At 49.2% G+C, this 16,765-nt stretch overlaps 1 protein-coding gene across 2 annotated transcripts in view; it reads left to right on the plus strand.

The window, feature by feature from the left end:
• PHF2 (PHD finger protein 2) overlaps positions 1–5,297 on the plus strand; it is a 55,372-nt gene extending 50,075 nt beyond the window's left edge. The window contains exons 19-22 of one of the 2 annotated variants that reach the window (XM_068201448.1): positions 252–347; positions 1,218–1,327; positions 2,487–2,748; positions 4,236–5,297. In XM_068201448.1, the coding sequence (XP_068057549.1) occupies positions 252–347; positions 1,218–1,327; positions 2,487–2,748; positions 4,236–4,324 (557 nt within the window). In that variant the 3' untranslated portion in view covers positions 4,325–5,297. The remainder of the gene's footprint in view (positions 1–251; positions 348–1,217; positions 1,328–2,486; positions 2,749–4,235) is intronic. The other variant, XM_068201449.1, reaches the window with a different exon arrangement.
• The last annotated feature ends 11,468 nt before the right edge of the window (positions 5,298–16,765 follow it).

The following is a 16,765-nucleotide window of genomic DNA, read 5'->3' on the forward strand; positions in this document are numbered from 1 at the left end:
AGCTCAGGATATTCTGTGATTAAAGAGGAATACAGAGAGCCAGTCACAGTTTAATGACAGCAGCTCCCAATAGTAATGTGTGGATGAGAGCAGAGGAAAGTGCCCTGAGTGTCACAGCTGTGACAGAAGTGCTCAATGGCACTTCTGGGGATCATCCAGCTGTGCTGCCTGTGGTCACTGCACCTGGACAGAACAAGGGTCCTCTGTGCTGTTTCCTAAACTGAAACTCTTGCTTTTGTTTCCTACTGTAGTTTACCCTTCTCTCGAATCAGATGAAGATAATCCAGTATTCAAGTCCCGATCAAAGAAAAGGAAAAGTTCAGATGATGCCCCTTACAGTCCGACGGGTAAGTCAAGGTGGTCTGTGCTGCCCAGACTCAGGCTAAGTCATGCAAATTTCTAAATTTTTCAAGGAGTGTGGAAACTGTCGCACACAATTAGTGATTTATTTATCACGTGAAGGATTAACCCTTTCCAGGGCAGTGGGAGGTGATCCAGGCGCTGGGATTCCTGCCAAGCAGTTTTAGCTTTCCTCCTGCAATCAGCTGGCATGAGAAAGTAATTCCTTGGTTGGTTTATTTTTCCTCACAGTCTTAGTAATAGATCATTAGGTTGCCACCTTAGCAGTGGTGTAACAGTGAATCAAGCTCTGGACAGCTGAGTTGCTGTGGATTTCAGGTGTTGACTGTGGGTATAGTGAGAGAGAGCAGGTTCAGCCGAAGCTCATAATCTGGAAGGGTTTGGTCTGCCCTGGGTTTGTTGGAGCTCACCGGGGGTAGTGACAGGCAAGAGGGCCCCTAGACCTCTTTGACCCCTGTAGCCCATGAGCAGGGCACCCTCTGTGTGTGCTGTGTGTGACAAGCAGCCCAGGCCTCATCAGCTTGTGGCCCTGCATGTCCTCCCCCGGTTGCAGGTGAGCATTGTCACTTTGGAAATAACACTCATAATCCAGGATGTGGGCACAAACCTGCATGGCTTTGGCTTCAGGTGGCTGTGGAGCTGCTCAGCTGTATGACATCTCTATCAGCAGCTTCTGCCCATGCCACTGTGCCCAGGGGCTGTTGGCGCTTGTGCCTTCACTCGTACCTGGAGAAGGGAAGGGCAGAGGCTGTCTCCATCTCTCCTGGCTGAGCAGGGCAGAGCGTGCTGCACTGTGGTGGCTGTGCTGCTCCCACAGGCACATTCCTGCCCCTCACCTGTCTCTGCTCTCCTTGCAGCACGAGTTGGCCCCTCGGTGCCCCGGCAGGACAGACCGGTGCGAGAAGGCACGAGAGTCGCCTCCATCGAAACTGGACTTGCCGCTGCCGCTGCCAAGCTGTCACAGCAGGTGAGAGGCTGCCTGGAGAGTAGGAGCTGTCAGGAAAGGAGAGCCCTGTCCCCAGCAGCAGAGCTGTGCCCAAGCCTAGTGCTGTGCCAGCCCTGCATAGTGTTTGGTCCTGCCAGTGACACGAGGCTCTGCAGTCTTAGGGAAATAAATGGGATCTAAGCCCAGTGATGTCACAACACACCTTAGCATGTCACAGGGTAGCAAGGGACAGAGGAGAGCACAGGGAAGGATGAGGGGGTGAGAATGGCTACTAGGGTAGAACAGGAGAAGGCTGCCTCGAAGGAGTGTATTTGATGTGTACTTGAGAACCTGACTGGTGTAATTGCCTGTCTGTGCAGATTGGCTGCTGGCAAGTGTCAGAGTTTGCTTCCAAAGACTGGTGAACTGTGAGCAAAGAGTCAGTTTAGGAAAGGAACTGGGGCAGTTTGGACGTTTGTAAATAAGTGCCTGGTCTCTGAAGGGGTCAGAGAAGCCCCATAAAGGTGACATGGTGAGATGCTAAGGTGACAAGGTCTGCTGGAGCGAGGTTGGTGAGGCACCTCAGCAAGCTGGTGGAGATGCAGGTTGTGGTGGCCTTGGGCTTCTGCGATGTGGACTGTTGAGTAGAAGAGCTTTAAGGATGGTGGCAAGGTTTCAAGAAGAAGTAACTGAAAGTAGACAAGGGACACAGGACAGTAGGAGACCTCTGCCATCCCAGTGTGCATGTCCAGGTGCAGTTACAGGTCAGGAGATGATGTGTGTGTCCTAGCAGGAAGCAGAGGCTGAATCAGTGGGGATGTTTAATATCCTTCATGCTGTTGTGCAAGGGTGTGAAGATCCCCGAAGATAGGAGGTGCCAGTTTATGTGGAAGATGGAAAGATTTGCCCATGCTGACCACGCTGCTGTGCCAGGGCGGTGTCGGTGAGGCCCCGGCTGGCTCCCGCTCGCCGCAGTGGTAAGGACCGAGGAGGCCCCGCACAGAGCGAGGATGTAGAGGCACGAGAGGCAAACGTGTGTGTGCAGCTGTGAGCCAGACGTGTTGGAGCAGCCCCCGAGCGCTTGTCCATGGCCAACTCCTGGCGTGTCGTTGTATCAGGACCCTAAGCAACGCCGCTGGCCCTTGCCCTAGCTAAAGGTCTTCTGGGGATTAATCTGAGCTTCATCTTTGTCATTTTAAAGGAGGAACAGAAAGGCAAGAAGAAAAAAAATACCAAAAAGAAGCTGTCAGCCCCCAACGCAAGCAAAGCGGGTCAGGAAGGCAGCTCCCCCGAGCCGAAGCTGGAGTCACAGGCCAGCAGCCTCACAGATCACGAGTACACCGCAGGGGCCAGCACGTTTGGGGTCACCCAGCCTAACAGGGGATCGCAGCCGATGGCACCCGGTGTTTTCCTCACACAGAGGAGACCCTCATCATCCTCGCAGAACAATGCCTCCGCCAAAGGTACCAGGAAACGCCTGGGTTGTGGTGCAGGAGTGGGGAAGGGTGAAGGGCCATGGAACCCGAGCCTTCCGCAGGGCCTCCACTGCAGTGTGTGGTTTGGGCATGCACAGGTGCAGGTGTGTGCATGCAAGTCAGATCTGGTCAGGGATAGGGCCTGTGGCCTTGACTGTCCTGGCACTGTGGGGCCAAGTAGGTGTTTCTCTGCTGGACTGTTGGTTGCAGGGTGTGAGGTATCCCTGGCAGAAGTGCTGCCCAACCCAGCCCCAGCTCAGGAGGAGCATCTGCAGGGTCACATCCCAGCCAGCCCGGCCGGTGGAGCCTTGGCCAGGGGAGGATGCATCCATGAAGGCTGTTCTGCCCAGGGCTGCGGCAGGCACTGTGGTGTTGGTGGTGGCTGTATACCTGCTCTGTGCTGACTGTAGCTGAGGACAGTCCTCCCAGGACATGTAGAGCAGGGCACACTGCAGATCTTTCTGGAGGGTTGCCGCAAGGGAGCAGAGGAATATCAAACCTTGGAAATAATGCAACTACAACCAAAGACAGGAGAGAGGAAGAGGTTGCTCGCTGTCTGTCATAGGGAAAGCATGAGAAAGCTGAGGCTGTCCCAGAGTCTGGGCTGGGACCTCCTGCTCTCCACTTGAACTTGGCTCAGGAAGTGTGACTCAGGCAGGTGTGTGAGACAGGCACTGCATCAGCATGAAAATTGTATGTGATCCCACTGGGAAAGGCCCCAGTGACAAGTGAGGCAATGTGGCAGATGTTTCCTGAATTCCATGTATTTGAGTAGTGCACAGTACCCTGGCAGCTTGGATGGCCATAGGGCAGGATGTGTGTAGCCTGTGGTAGGGGCTGGGGTCCTGTCAGGAGCTGGTTGTACCTGTGGCTCTCTGCAGAGCTGGAGTAGAAAGAATGTATTTGCCTGGAATTGGTGAAATGGTGGGAAACAGGTCCAAGGCAGAGAGGTGCCCAAGAGCCTGGAGCTGTGAAAAGCTGTAGGGCAGGTATCTGTATCTGTGTGTCTCTGTGTGTGCAGCCTCTCCCTGAGGAGCAGAATGGCACTGGTGGGGCTGGGTTTGACTGTCACCCTGTGGGCAAACAGGTGACCATGAGAAATGAGCCAGGGCAGGTGAGGGCACAGGGCAGCAGGGCTGGCACTGCGGGGACAGAGGGTGCCTGGCAGAGCCGCGGGGTCAGGAGGGTGCCCAGCAGAGCTGTACCGCCCTGGAGCAGGTGTGAATGTGTCCATGGGGGTGGGTGTGCACTGTGCCCCGGCTCAGCAGGGCTGGCTCTCCAGAGGCAGTGCTCCCAGCCAAGCCCTGTCCTGTGGCGAGCAGCCCCATTCCTGAGGGGTGCTGGCGGGTGTCCTTGAAGGTGCTGGGCAGGGCTGGCGGCAGGGCTGTATAGGCAGGAGGCAGCTGGAGGGTCTGTGCCTGTGGGGTGGTGTGGGGTGGGCGTGGGTCCTCACCCCACCCCTGCTGTCCTTCCAGGGAAGCGTACGAAGAAGGGGATGGCCACGGCCAAGCAGCGGCTCGGCAAGATCCTGAAGATCCACCGGAACGGGAAGCTACTGCTCTAGTGGCCCCAGGGACACTGCCACCAATTCTGGGCCACCACTACAACAATCCCTTTAACTTTCAGCGGTCGGACTGTACAGAATCCTGCTATAAATATTTTTTAATATAGATGTCCTTTCTCAGAGTGCTGAGAGCGACTAGCCGCAAAAAGTTAATTCTAATCTTGGCCATGGAGGAGCGCGCCGGGCCCCTCGCTCCGGCACCGGCCCCGGCCTTGGGCCCCTCATCCCGCCTGGTGAGCGGGCAGGGCGGGTGGCCGCAGCTGCTGTGGCGGCAGTGCCAGGAGCAGGAAGGGCCGCAAGGCGGGAGGGGACTGCAGGACTCGAGGTGTCGAGCGAGGAGGTGGCGGGCGCTTTTCTCAGGCACCGCTGCCGCTCCACGCTGCCGCATGCCAGGCCCCTTTTCCTAGAATGTAGCTTGTACATAGCTTTTGGAATAACCACCGCCGGGTTTTTATACGGGGAGGGTCTCTCCGGGCGCTGCCCGCCGGTACCAGCTCTTTGCGTAACTTCTTGTACGAGGAGGGAGACAGTTATTTTACTAGCACCTTGTGGAGTGTTTCCGTGTTTTGTGACGATGTAATTTATTAATGTTTGTAGCTTTTTATATTTGTACATTTCTTATGGGCTTTGTTTATATACACACATTACTGGGGCGCGGCGCCTGTGGGGAACCAGAGCCACCTGCCGCCATGTGCCAGGGCCACCAGGGCCACCACCGGGGCCACCACCAGGGCCAAAAGGGCCGTGCCGGCCCAGGCGTTGCGCCGGCTTTTTTTATTATGATTATTATTATTAGTATTATTATTTTTTCGCGACATGTACATTTCTAACAAAGTTTATCGTGGCTATCTATCTATGACGGTGTTTTATTTACCGATTCATATCAAATGCTCTTGTATCGACTTCACAAAATCTTAAGTAAACCTAGAGCAAAGTTTAAAAAAAGAAGAAAAAAAAGGGAAAAAAAAAGAAAGCAAAGTAAAACTATTTCAGGTTTTGTACACAATTGCCTGGGCCTGGCCTTTTTGTGGGGTCGGTGAAGGAGGGGTGGGGAGGCAGCCAGGGCTCCCTGAGGGTGGGTGAAGGAGCCAGCAAGGACCCACAGCTGGCACAGACAGGGGGTGGCTCTGCTGCCACTGCCCCATCTGTCACCCACTCCCTTACACACCTCTGCTTGCTACAGCACCACAAGAAGCCCTGGTCATTGGGCATGGTCTTGAGCATCCCAGTAAGACTCCACCCACTGCCCAGCTCATCATCCACCTCCCATGGACAAGCATACCTTCCTGTTTCTCTCTGTTTCCTCCCTCTTGGGGGTCACCAGGTGCTCCAGCCTTTCCCCTTCTTAGTGCTCAGTGAAACATGCAGCATCTCACCATTCATTCCTAACCCTTGGCGACATGCTCAACCTGCATTTTTCTTTTTGCTGATGCGAGGCCATTCCCACCTCTCACTCTGCTTCCTGCTCTTGGACACCTTGTGCTGGCGGTGGTCCGAGCCACCTGCAGCCTGCCCCTGTTCCCCCCTGATGGGCGCAGCAGCCCCAGGGGACAGCCCCTGGCCCAGCCCCTTGCTCTGGACCGGCCGAGCGCTCACCCCCGGCTACGCGGCTCTGGGGGAATCCTCGCAGCCCGTCCTCGCAGGGACATTTCGGGCGGGCTGCGGTGGCTGGTGGCGATATCGAGCTATCGCCAGCTGGGGGAGTTCACAGTTCAGAAACAGCCGCAGCCGGAAAAATGGGACCCGTCGGAATGGAACCTCCCGAGCACATCCCGCGGCTCGGGGACACGCGTGCACCCTGGCTCATCATAAAATATCCCGATATCCTGGAAGGGACCTGCAAGGATCACCAGCTGAGGATGTGCTGTGACGGGTGAAAGCGAGCACTCACCCAGGGCACCCACCCAGGGCACCCACCCAGGGCACCCACCCAGCGCCCACCGCCGGCTCTGGCCCAGCCCCGCAGAGCCTGGATGCTACAGCCGGGAGAACCGCGCGCTGGGAAACCAGCGCAGAGCTGCCGCTCCCATCCAGGGACAAGGGGTGACAGTCGCTGTGCCAGCCTCCCTGTGCAGGAGCCGGGGCTGCCACGAGGCTCTGAGTGCCGATGTGGGACAATCGACTCACCTTTGGTATTACCTCTGCAGTGACTGGCACCTGTGAATTCATAAACGTGCTGCTCGATGCACAAAGGATGGCCCGGCCAGGGAGGTGTTTTCTGTGCACACGTGCAGAGAGGCTGTTGGCTGCTCCTGGTAAACCACTACTCACAACATTTGTGTTTCTGTTGTTTCTGTCTTTATACTGACAAGAATCACTCCGACCCAGACATTTGGCACAACCACACCTTAGTCTCACGGACCTCACATTCATCTTTCCCCCGGCCGGGGCAGGCTCTGCCCAGGCTGTGGGGTGCTTCCAGCAGTGGCCCGATGCCATCCCGCACTGCAGGCGCCCTTCCTTCCATTCCATCTGCCACGGACCTCAGTGCCCGCCCCACAGGACTCACAGCATTTATGTAAACTGTTTGGAAGTTTTTCTCTGCATGTCACAAGAGAAAGCCTGCTTCTCATCTTCTCTTGAAAGTGTAATAATTATAATGAATTAGATTTTTTTTCTGTTTCCAGCCTGCGGGGAAGGCACACTTTGAGACTCATTTCGGGTCACTCTCCTGTCAAACTTCACATACTCTGTGCCCCAGCTCACTGTATTTGCTAAACATTGAGCTCCACGGTGCACTCCTCCTCGGGGAGAGGCACGGACCAGCCTGGGGCTGTCCACCTCCCTGTCTCACTCCCTGGCTCACTGGGCTTGCTCCTGGCTCACTCTTCCTATCACACGCTGCAAGTGTTTGCAGACCGAGTCTTCCTCTCATCTTCAACTCAATCAAATAATTAGGAGTCACTTAGGAGTCAATTAGGTGACACATCTTGAAAGTCTTTGTGTTTACCCTACTCCTTCATTTATAAGCTCTGTTTAGCAGCCCAAGGGAAACCCTTTCTTCCTGAGGTCACCAGGGCACCCTGGGTTCATCTTTGGACGGTAGAAGAGTTCACACTCATTTCTCAACACTGGCTGGACAGTGGGCACCGTGGACCAGAGCCCTGCTATGGCCACAGCTCTTGTGCTTCGTGGTCTCTCAAAACCCACTGTCCCTTCACAACGACCCTCCTGCTGTCTGTGGGGAGCATGTGGCTGTGCAGTAGAAACTCACCTCCACTGGTCATTCTTTTCCCCTTTCTTTGCTGAACTCAGCAGTTCCAGCCCACAGCCACTTCATTTGCTGCCATAAAACATATTTAGTGGGTTGGTTTGGAGAACAAACCTTCTACATGATGTGGAGTATCAGATGTCTGAATCCAGAGGAGACAGAAAGGGAAGAGGGGGTGAAGGTTTTCTAGAAACACTTATATATGAATTTATGGGAGCAGACCTTAAAATAGGACCTAGAACAAGTTATACAATTAAAACTGTGCACTAACGCTGTATGGTTTACATGTCCCTTGCCCAGAGTTAAAGACTGCAGCAGCTCCTTTCAACATACTTTCTTTATTCAAGTTCACCAGCCTCGGTACTTTGCCTCAAAATGTGCAAACCTTTAACTTCCCCCAAGGGATAACTCACTCTGAGAATGAAATATTAATTAGAGACTCGTCATCCACCATCACTGTGTGGCCTCTCCGAAGCCTGGGGAAGCCAGACACCAGGCCCAAAGTGCTCCCTTTGTGTAGGGCTTTTGTTCCCCACATTCCACCCGTGGGGCCCTGTCACAGTGGATAAGAGCTCCCCAGGCCTGAAAGGGAGCTGTCAGGCTGGGTGTAGCTGGCTGCTGACAGGGAGTATCACCATTAACCAGCTTGTTATCTTGAGTGGGGCTTGCACAAATCGCTCCCTGCCTGGCTTTTGCCATCAGCGGTGATGACAGCTCTTCGACAGATGCTAGTGAGGAGTGAATAAAGATGCTGTGGCTAAAGACCATCTGCAGGGATTAAACCTTCATCACATTCGGTGACTTTTCTACTCTTGAGACAAAGGGAACCTTTCTTTTTCCCCAGTCACACACCTTAGTTTCTCCAAGAGGCTGTTCCCTGCCAGACACTTCCATTGCAGCTTGTCTATCATGGAGACATTTGAAAACCACCTTAAACTGACTATTTGCACTTTTAATCCATGATTCTCTCTAATGCTTTTCTAAACCTCCAGCAACAACCCATCCTTGTCCAGGACTGCTTCAGGAAGTTGCTGATGGCTCTTAGGGCCACCAACGTCCAACACCAGCCACAAGGGTCGAAAGAGAAAGTGGTGTGTGACCTTCAGAGTCATGTCTTTCCATCTGAGCTATGTGCAGAGAGGGAGAACTAAACCACCAAGAATGTTGTGATTCTCCATCTTCTGAGCAGTGACACAAATGTGATTTGAGTAACAAAAGAACTGTGGAATCACAGAATATCCCAAGCTGGAAGGGACCCTCAAGGATCATTGAATCCAGCTCCTGGGCCTGCACAGGACACCCCAACAATCCCACCCTGTGCCTGAGAGCATTGTACTAACACTTCTTAAATAAGATTTGCTCTTTAAAACAACGAGAATATTAAATCTTGAGTTTGTTTGTCCAATGCTTAAAACTGAACAGGGAATTAAATAGACCCAAGCAAAGCAATTAACTGCAGTGAAGAAATGCTGTTTGTTTTCAGTATGTTTTTGCTGTGTGCAGTAGCATATGAGGAGGAAACAACATCAGATGGGGATGTTTATCTCATGCAATGACTCAGTCCTCATGCCTGATGCTTCTCAACGCATCATGTCTCGCTGCCCTTGTTGCAGTCCTGTTTCCATTGAGCTCCTGATGCTCACTAATGATTTGCACTCTTATTCCTTCCAGAGCCCTGATGGGTGTGTTCCAGGTAGGACCCTCTGGATTCCTACAGACCTCACACTGACCTGAGGCATCCTTGCAATAGAAAAGTTTTTATTTTCTCCCTGTGAGGTTGGTGGGGCCCTGGCACAGGTTGCCCAGAGAAGCTGCTGCTGCCCCATCCCTGGAAGTGTCCAAGGCCAGGCTGGACTTCTTCATTGTGTAGTCAGTAATGAAAGGGTCCTAACTGTTCTAGCTGTCTTGTCAGCAGTAATTTATTTTTATTCAGAAATCAAGGAGATTACTGTCTGAAAACTGTCTCCCCTCTGGCCCCAGTGGTCAATAACTGCCTGGCTGGATGAGGATCTTCCCACACACGTGCCTGTCCTGGGAAGTCACGGGAATCCCGTGCACAGAATAGATTTGCACTGGCATAAATAAACAGACAATTCTGGGCTGCAGGTCTCCAACCCAGCCACATGATGCTGGATGAGATAAACCTTGGCCCAGGTCCCTTTCCCAAGGCAGACCCTGGCTCAGGCACTGGAGGTGGGCAGCGGGAGGAATTATGTGCTATCCATTCAGCAATTCCAGCAGGGAGAAGGGTTGCTGGTGTTGCTGGTGAAGGATTAGCTCTTTCTTGGAGCATTGTTCTTGCCAACATCCCATGAGCTAATTCCGTGTACCCAAGGCAGGCTGGCAGGACAGAGTGGCATTCCTTCTGGAAAAGTGTGCTTAGCTTCCCCGTGAGCCAGTTTGTGACTGATGGATCCCTGGGTGGTCAATTTGGCTGCAGCCCTTCTGCATGGCTCCATGGAGGAATTCTTGAGCTTGGCTCTACCTATGGATTCACAAGACATACTACACTTCTTCCTAGGCATTATTTTCCAGAATGATTCGGTTGAGAAATCTAGAACAGTTGGAGGGTTTATCTGGAAATGCATCACTTTGCCCTTAGGTATATTCATTTAATATACAGAAATGTATTTATTTATATGAAAAGCAAACCAACCTTAGGCAATAATAATAGCTAAAAGCCAAACTTGCAATTGTTATTCAGTGTTATTGCTATTAAGCGGCTGTTACTCATAACACAGCCGTACATACTTTGGATCTTAATCTCCTTTTGTGGTATTAAATGGGCCAAGCAGCTGCTAAATGGAACAAAAGTGTCATCCATCAGGATCAATTGGGATAAACATAAACATCCCATTTCCTTGCAGACAAACATGGCATGGGCTGAGCAGTTTGCTTTGACCATCAGAATGATGTTCCTGGAACTCCAGCAGCTGAAAAATCGGGGTGTTAATCTAACCTGAGCCTGGCATGTGGCACTGTTTTGGGGAACTGGGAGGTGTGAAAGGCTGGAACACTTGATGTCCATGCTTTTTGTAAGGATGGGGCTTAGCAAAGATGACTTTGTAAGGTGCACCTGGGGCTTGGCTTGCACTGCCAGCTGTGCCTGCATCAGGGAGCGCCCATGAACCCTGGGGCAGATCCCTGCACTTGATCCCCTGTGATTGCAGGGGCAATCACACAGTGCTCAGCAAGGGGAGTACCAGGGGTTTGACTCTGGCACTACATGGCACTTCCTCTTTATCTAAGCAGCCAGCCTCTTGCAAAAGAAAATTATCAGCAAGGCAGCTCTGTCAATAACAGATTTTAGCATATCACAAGTGTGTGCAGGGAGCCTGTGTGCCCTGACCTACCATCATTCAACCTCAGCGCTCCATTTGAGAGTAATCAGCTGTAGGGAAGTAATTGGAAAAATATGGCATAAATTTTGTGTGTACACATGCACATGAGTAAAGCAGCTTTCATTAAACAGCATTAAACACAGAACCATATGCCAGATTGAAATCACTGAAGTTTCCTCTGATTCCTACAAACAGTACTGGGCCTGTGGAGTGGTACCTAGCTTGGCTTGGTGGTGGGCAGCCCTGGAATGTCCCAGCAAAGGGGTGAAGTCAAAAATGAGAGGTGTCTGGAAATTTGGGGACTGACAGTTAAGAACTGTGGAGGTTCAAGTAGCACATGACACCTGTGGGAGTGAGACCTCCTCATCTGCTTGCAGCAGCAGTCAGTGCAAGGTCTGGTGAAGATATAAACTGATTTAGATCCACATGGTGAAGATATAAACTGATCACATTAAGTGATAGCTCCACCTGTACCTGAAAGTAACATAAATTGGGTTTTTCCTTCTTTAGCTTCCCCTACACTGAATTCTTTCTCCTCCCCTCTCCTCTCCTGTCTTTTCCAAGCTGTGCCGAGGACATGGGTTTTGGGATGTCCCATGGCACCATAAACACGTCAAGGAAAGGGCTGAGAGCAACTGCAGAAGAGACAGGAACAACCTTTGGAGTGGGGAAAAATGCTGTCCCTGTAATGGCCCTATGATGTTGAATATTTAGAAACATAAACCCAAAAAAGCCAGTAGGTTTTTTTAATTGGGAGTATAGAGTTTTATTATTTAAAAGGTTTTATAAAGAAATTTTAAACAGGCCGTGGAATAGCTGTAGCAGATTGGGTTTTTTCCTCATGGAAATTACTCAGCCATTTGGTTTCTATTTTTGCACAAAGCACAAGCTTTTTGAACAATCATTTGATATGCTTGTTGATGCATCACAAAAAGGAGATATGCTTTGAATTCTCCTTAAAAACCCCATGTAAACACAAGGTTTATGGAGCATTGCAACAAAATACCATCTCCTTATTGAGTGCTTTCACATGTGATTTCCTCTCCGACTACTGCATGTAAACATACTTATTGTGTTTGGGAAATTCCAAAACCTCAGACACAATCAGGCTCAATAGCTCAGCAAAGGCAAGTTATAGTTTAAAATGTCCACATTTTGCAACAAGATGCCTGGATGGTAGCAGAGGGGGGGAAGAGAGGGACATGTTAACACAGCAGGGTGGTTGGATAGCCCCATTTTTCACTCCTTGGAGTCACAGACTCACCCTGCACACACCAGCAGCATCCTCCCCACCCAGGTGCATTGTCTGTAGGAAAGACACCCAGACCCAGGATTGTCATTTCACACAGACGAGGGCATGGTCCTCTCCAGGCCCTTAACTATCCACTGTGTTTCTATCATTCTGTAAAGAAAAGCCTTTCATACATAGGGGTTGTGTTCCTTTTTCTTGCATTTATGTTTCCTTAAGGCTTTATATTAGAAAAGCCATAAAGAAATAAGAAACAATACCAAGATATTACACAGATGAGAAGAAATAGCAACAAGTGTCAGATACAACATGACAAAAGACTGTGAGAAGATGATTAAATACCGCTGAAATAAGTGGGTTGTCTTGTTTCCCATTGTGCACATAGCACACTGCTGAGCACAGGGGTGATCACTGCAGGACTGGGGTCCCTTTAGCTTCTCCTAGAAGTCAGCCAGGATGTGCACACATCTCCCAGTTCTGAATCTTCAGTGTCCCTGTGGAGACTTGCGAGGTATTTTTAGTTTAGCACATAAGCCACTGCCACCTTCCTCCCCACAGCTGAGCTTTCTGGAAAAATTGTTGAAAGTTTAAATCCTACTAATTTGTAAATGAATAAACATTAAATTCTCTTTGTTAAGTTCTAAATCACTATTTGTGCCCCTAGGCTGTTTATGGTTATAATTATAGAATCATCACGGATTGGTTTGGGCTGGAAGGACCTTAAATATCATCTTAAATATCATCTTAAATATCCCATGATGGGCAGGGACACCTTTCACTATCCCAAGATGCTCCAAGGCCCATCCAGCCTGGCCTTGGACTTCCAGGAATGGGGAACCACAGCTGCACTGGGCACCCTGTGCCAGTTCCGTAATGATCATATGGTTATAATTTTCCTCTGCTAAAACTGATACTCAGATTTAAACCAGACATTTCTCCACCTGTACCTGAAGGCAACATACACTGGGTTTCTGCTTCTGCAGCTTCCCCAGCCCCGAAGTGCATCGTTCTGGGCTGAGCACAGCAGGGCTCTGGGCTCTGCCAGCGTTGCCCCAAGGCAGAGCAGGAGCAGCTCTGTCCATGCATAAGCAGTCACGGCACCAACAGTGTTGTTAGGCAAAAGATCTGTGTAACGTGAGTAACCTGCAAAAATGGCAGGGCTGCAGTATGAAATGACTCTCCCCTTCACTCTCTGTATATTTTTTTATTTTCAAATTTGTTTCTGCTATGCCCTGATTTATCAAAGCCCTAAAACACATGCTTGACTTTAAATACCTCACTGCAGCTAAAATTAATTGCATACGTAGTCTTTGATGGCTCAAGGTCATAAAGAAATCACTCACTTTTCCAAACAAATACTTCAGTATTTTAATTGCTTGCAAACCACATCCCACAGTCCCTGCAGAGATGGGCGTAGGACTGTGTGCCTGACTAGAGGGTGAACTGCCTGGGATTTCCCCGACCAAATTCAGGCACTGCACCTAGTTACTCGGGGCACAGCATGTCCAGAAAGGTCGGGTCAGGCTGGGTTTGGGTCTGATATGTGACAAAACACTGGGAAGAACATGTGGCTGTCCTAATCCTGCTGGCAGTGGCTGGCTGGGAGATGCCTGATGTGCCACAGTTACATGAACACATCGGGGAAGTCTTCAGCTTCTCTTCAGTAGGCATTTCCCATATGGGGGAATCATAAATAAGATATCAATATTCCCCCTGGGGATCTTGTTAGTGCATATAAGTACCTACATAAATATATAAATATGCAAATCATATATAGAATCTAAACTTGCACATATATAAAGAAGTGGAAGCAGTATTGTATGAGCAGAGTTCCCATCGACATTCACTCTGACAGCCTGGGGATATTCACTCCCTCCCTCTGCACTGGCTGCTTTCCCCTCTAAAATTCTTAGTAGAATGATAATATTTTAACAGTTGCAGCTTTAAAAGCCTTGATTATGACCAATCATTTCTCCCAGGCACTTGTATATTTAGCAGAAGGGAAAAATTAAACTTCCCAGGAATGAGGTTATTTAGGGCATAAAATTCAAGGAAATAGGTATTTAGGTCATTGTGGGCATGGTTTTTATTTTCCCTAATTTTCAGATTACTTTCAATTAGGGTCTGCTCAGAGTGGAAACTTCTTGATGTGAAATAGATACTATCTAAATCATTAGAGCTCATTCATTGCCATGTGCCACCTTTTAGAGCAATTAAACCTGACCTTGGGGTTACAGAGCTGAGCACTCAACGACCCAGGGCACTTCCTCTGAATATGAATAAGCTTGGAGTACAAATACAGTGGGGCAGGATTGCTCCTGGCACAGATAATGCCTTTGTTAGAGCAGGGCTCTTCGGGCTCTTAACTATGGAGTCCATTGATTCAGAACATTCACTGGTGGGATCAGTTCTGGGAATTTTTTTCCTGTCTTTTTTTCTTTTTTTTTTTTTTTTTTTTTTTTTTTGCCTTGACATCTGGAGTCTATCTCTTTGCCAGCCTCTCAGCCCTCCACTCAAAAAGAGAAAGTGAGGGAAACAGATGGACAGGCTCACAAACATATAGAATAAGTACCAAAAAAAGTTTGACAAAAATTTTGCAAGAAGAAGAGGGAAAGGAAGAGGAAGAAAAATGTCTAAATTTTTAAGTCTTTTGGCCATTAATTTTTTGCCAAGTATTGCCAGATGAACATGAGTTCAGTCTAAAAATCCCATGATTCTCACCAGAGTGGTTTCTTCTCACTTTCCAACTCTCAGTAGCTCTTCCAATGGCAGTGCCCACCATCTGCACGCCACATTTGGAGTCCCGTGATTACAAAAAATGTTCAGAGTAAGGACTGTCCAGGATAGATTGGCCGATCTATCCGCAGGAGTTATTTCAATGCCTTCTTCATTTGGCAGAAACAACGGGGAAGCTGCCTCTACTTACAGGAAACAGAAAAGGAGATGCTGGTAAACAATTAGGTGGGGTCTTGTTTAGAGAACAGAGGTTTTCATGCCCTGCCAAGCCATGCTAAACAATAACTGTCAGAATCTCTTGGAAGATGGAAAATTGGTATTGCTTGGTACAGAACTAATTCTGCTGGGGTTTGTTCACAGACTGCATGGCACTTTCAATCCTGTTTACCCACGGGCTCTCAGCAACCCAAGACAGCTCCAAACGCTTTTCTTTCAGCTTTCATCATGTGGTAGGGAGGAGAAAAAAGTCATCTGGCATTCCTTCACCTGGCAGGGCCACTCCTTATCAGGCTGCTGACATAAAACATAGTCTCCTCCATGACCTATGGAGAAATGGGCAGGACCCACCTGCAAAGTAAAAGCCCCTTTTTGAGGCATAATACCAAATTCCTGATGGCTGATGCATGCACATTCACCTTTAGGACACTTTGCCAACTTGTATTTCATTGCCACAGTGTGCAAATGATTTCCAAGCAAGTCATTCTGCTCATTTGCAGGTAAAAGTTAAACATACTAAAGGAACTACACCAAACCTCCTTGTTCCCCACTGACTTAGTCCAAGAGGACAAGACATGGAAATACTCCGTGTTGCACCATTTCTGAATTCCTTTACACATCTTGTACACAGCATGAAGAAGTAAGGTCAGGAGTTTATGTTGTGAGGCAAACATTTTCTCACTATAGCCTATAAAAGTATAAAGAATTAGGAAATATTCCCAGCCATGGCTGGGATTCAGACTCCTTTTGCAGGTGTAGTTATTAAAAAAAAAAAAAAAAAAAAGATGATTGAGACTATTTTAAATCAGCTTTATCTAAAAATTTCATCCGAAGCAAGCATGCAGCTGAATTAAGTTGTTGCAAAAAACCAATTTCCTGTGGTGGCTGAACAGCTTCAGGGAGAAATTTTGGCTTCACATACAAACACAGAATCAAACCAGCCATTATTATCCATTTCCAAGTGCAGCACTTGAGTTCATGAAAACAGCACTCTTCTCCTCTTGGAAGTTTCTCTCATGGTACATTCCCATCCTCGAAGGAGCAACTCATTCCCTGTGTTAACATTTTATTTGAGAACCAAGATTTCTGGTTTCTGTGGAATGAGTGCAAGGAAATGCCATCCATGCTGGGATATCACACTGGGAAATGGGGGCCAGAGAGCCACACCACTGTCATCCTTCACAGGGAGCCAGCAGAGCCAGCAGAGCCAGCAGGATATGAATGAAATTGTATCTGCTCGGTTAAAGTTCTGCAGTTTTACTTGATTAGCCGTTTCCATGGACACACACCAAAAAAAAAGAGGTTAATTAACTGACTACAAAATTGTACTTTCCATGTCAATATGTCAATACAAAATTAAATAATAATAAAAAAATAGAAAAAATGAGTACCACCTGCTCTGTCCACGAGGCAGAAAAATGAGGCCATTATCAGAAAGGAGCTGCAGAAGAAGCCTGTACTCTGACAGGGAGGCTGAGAAATATGTCTCAGTGGGTCATAAAATCACAGAGTGATTTGGGCTGGAAGGGACCTGAAAGCTCATCTCTTGCCCCCCTGCCATGGAAGGGATACCTTCCACTGTCCCAGGGTGCTTCAAGTGTCCATCCTGGCCTTGGACACTGCCAGGGATCCAGGGCAGCCACAGATGCTCTGGGTGCCGTGCTCCTGCACAGAGGAGGACAGATGGA

This window comes from Anomalospiza imberbis, chromosome 11 (assembly GCF_031753505.1).
Source record: "Anomalospiza imberbis isolate Cuckoo-Finch-1a 21T00152 chromosome 11, ASM3175350v1, whole genome shotgun sequence".
Taxonomy (NCBI): Eukaryota; Metazoa; Chordata; class Aves; order Passeriformes; family Viduidae; genus Anomalospiza; species Anomalospiza imberbis.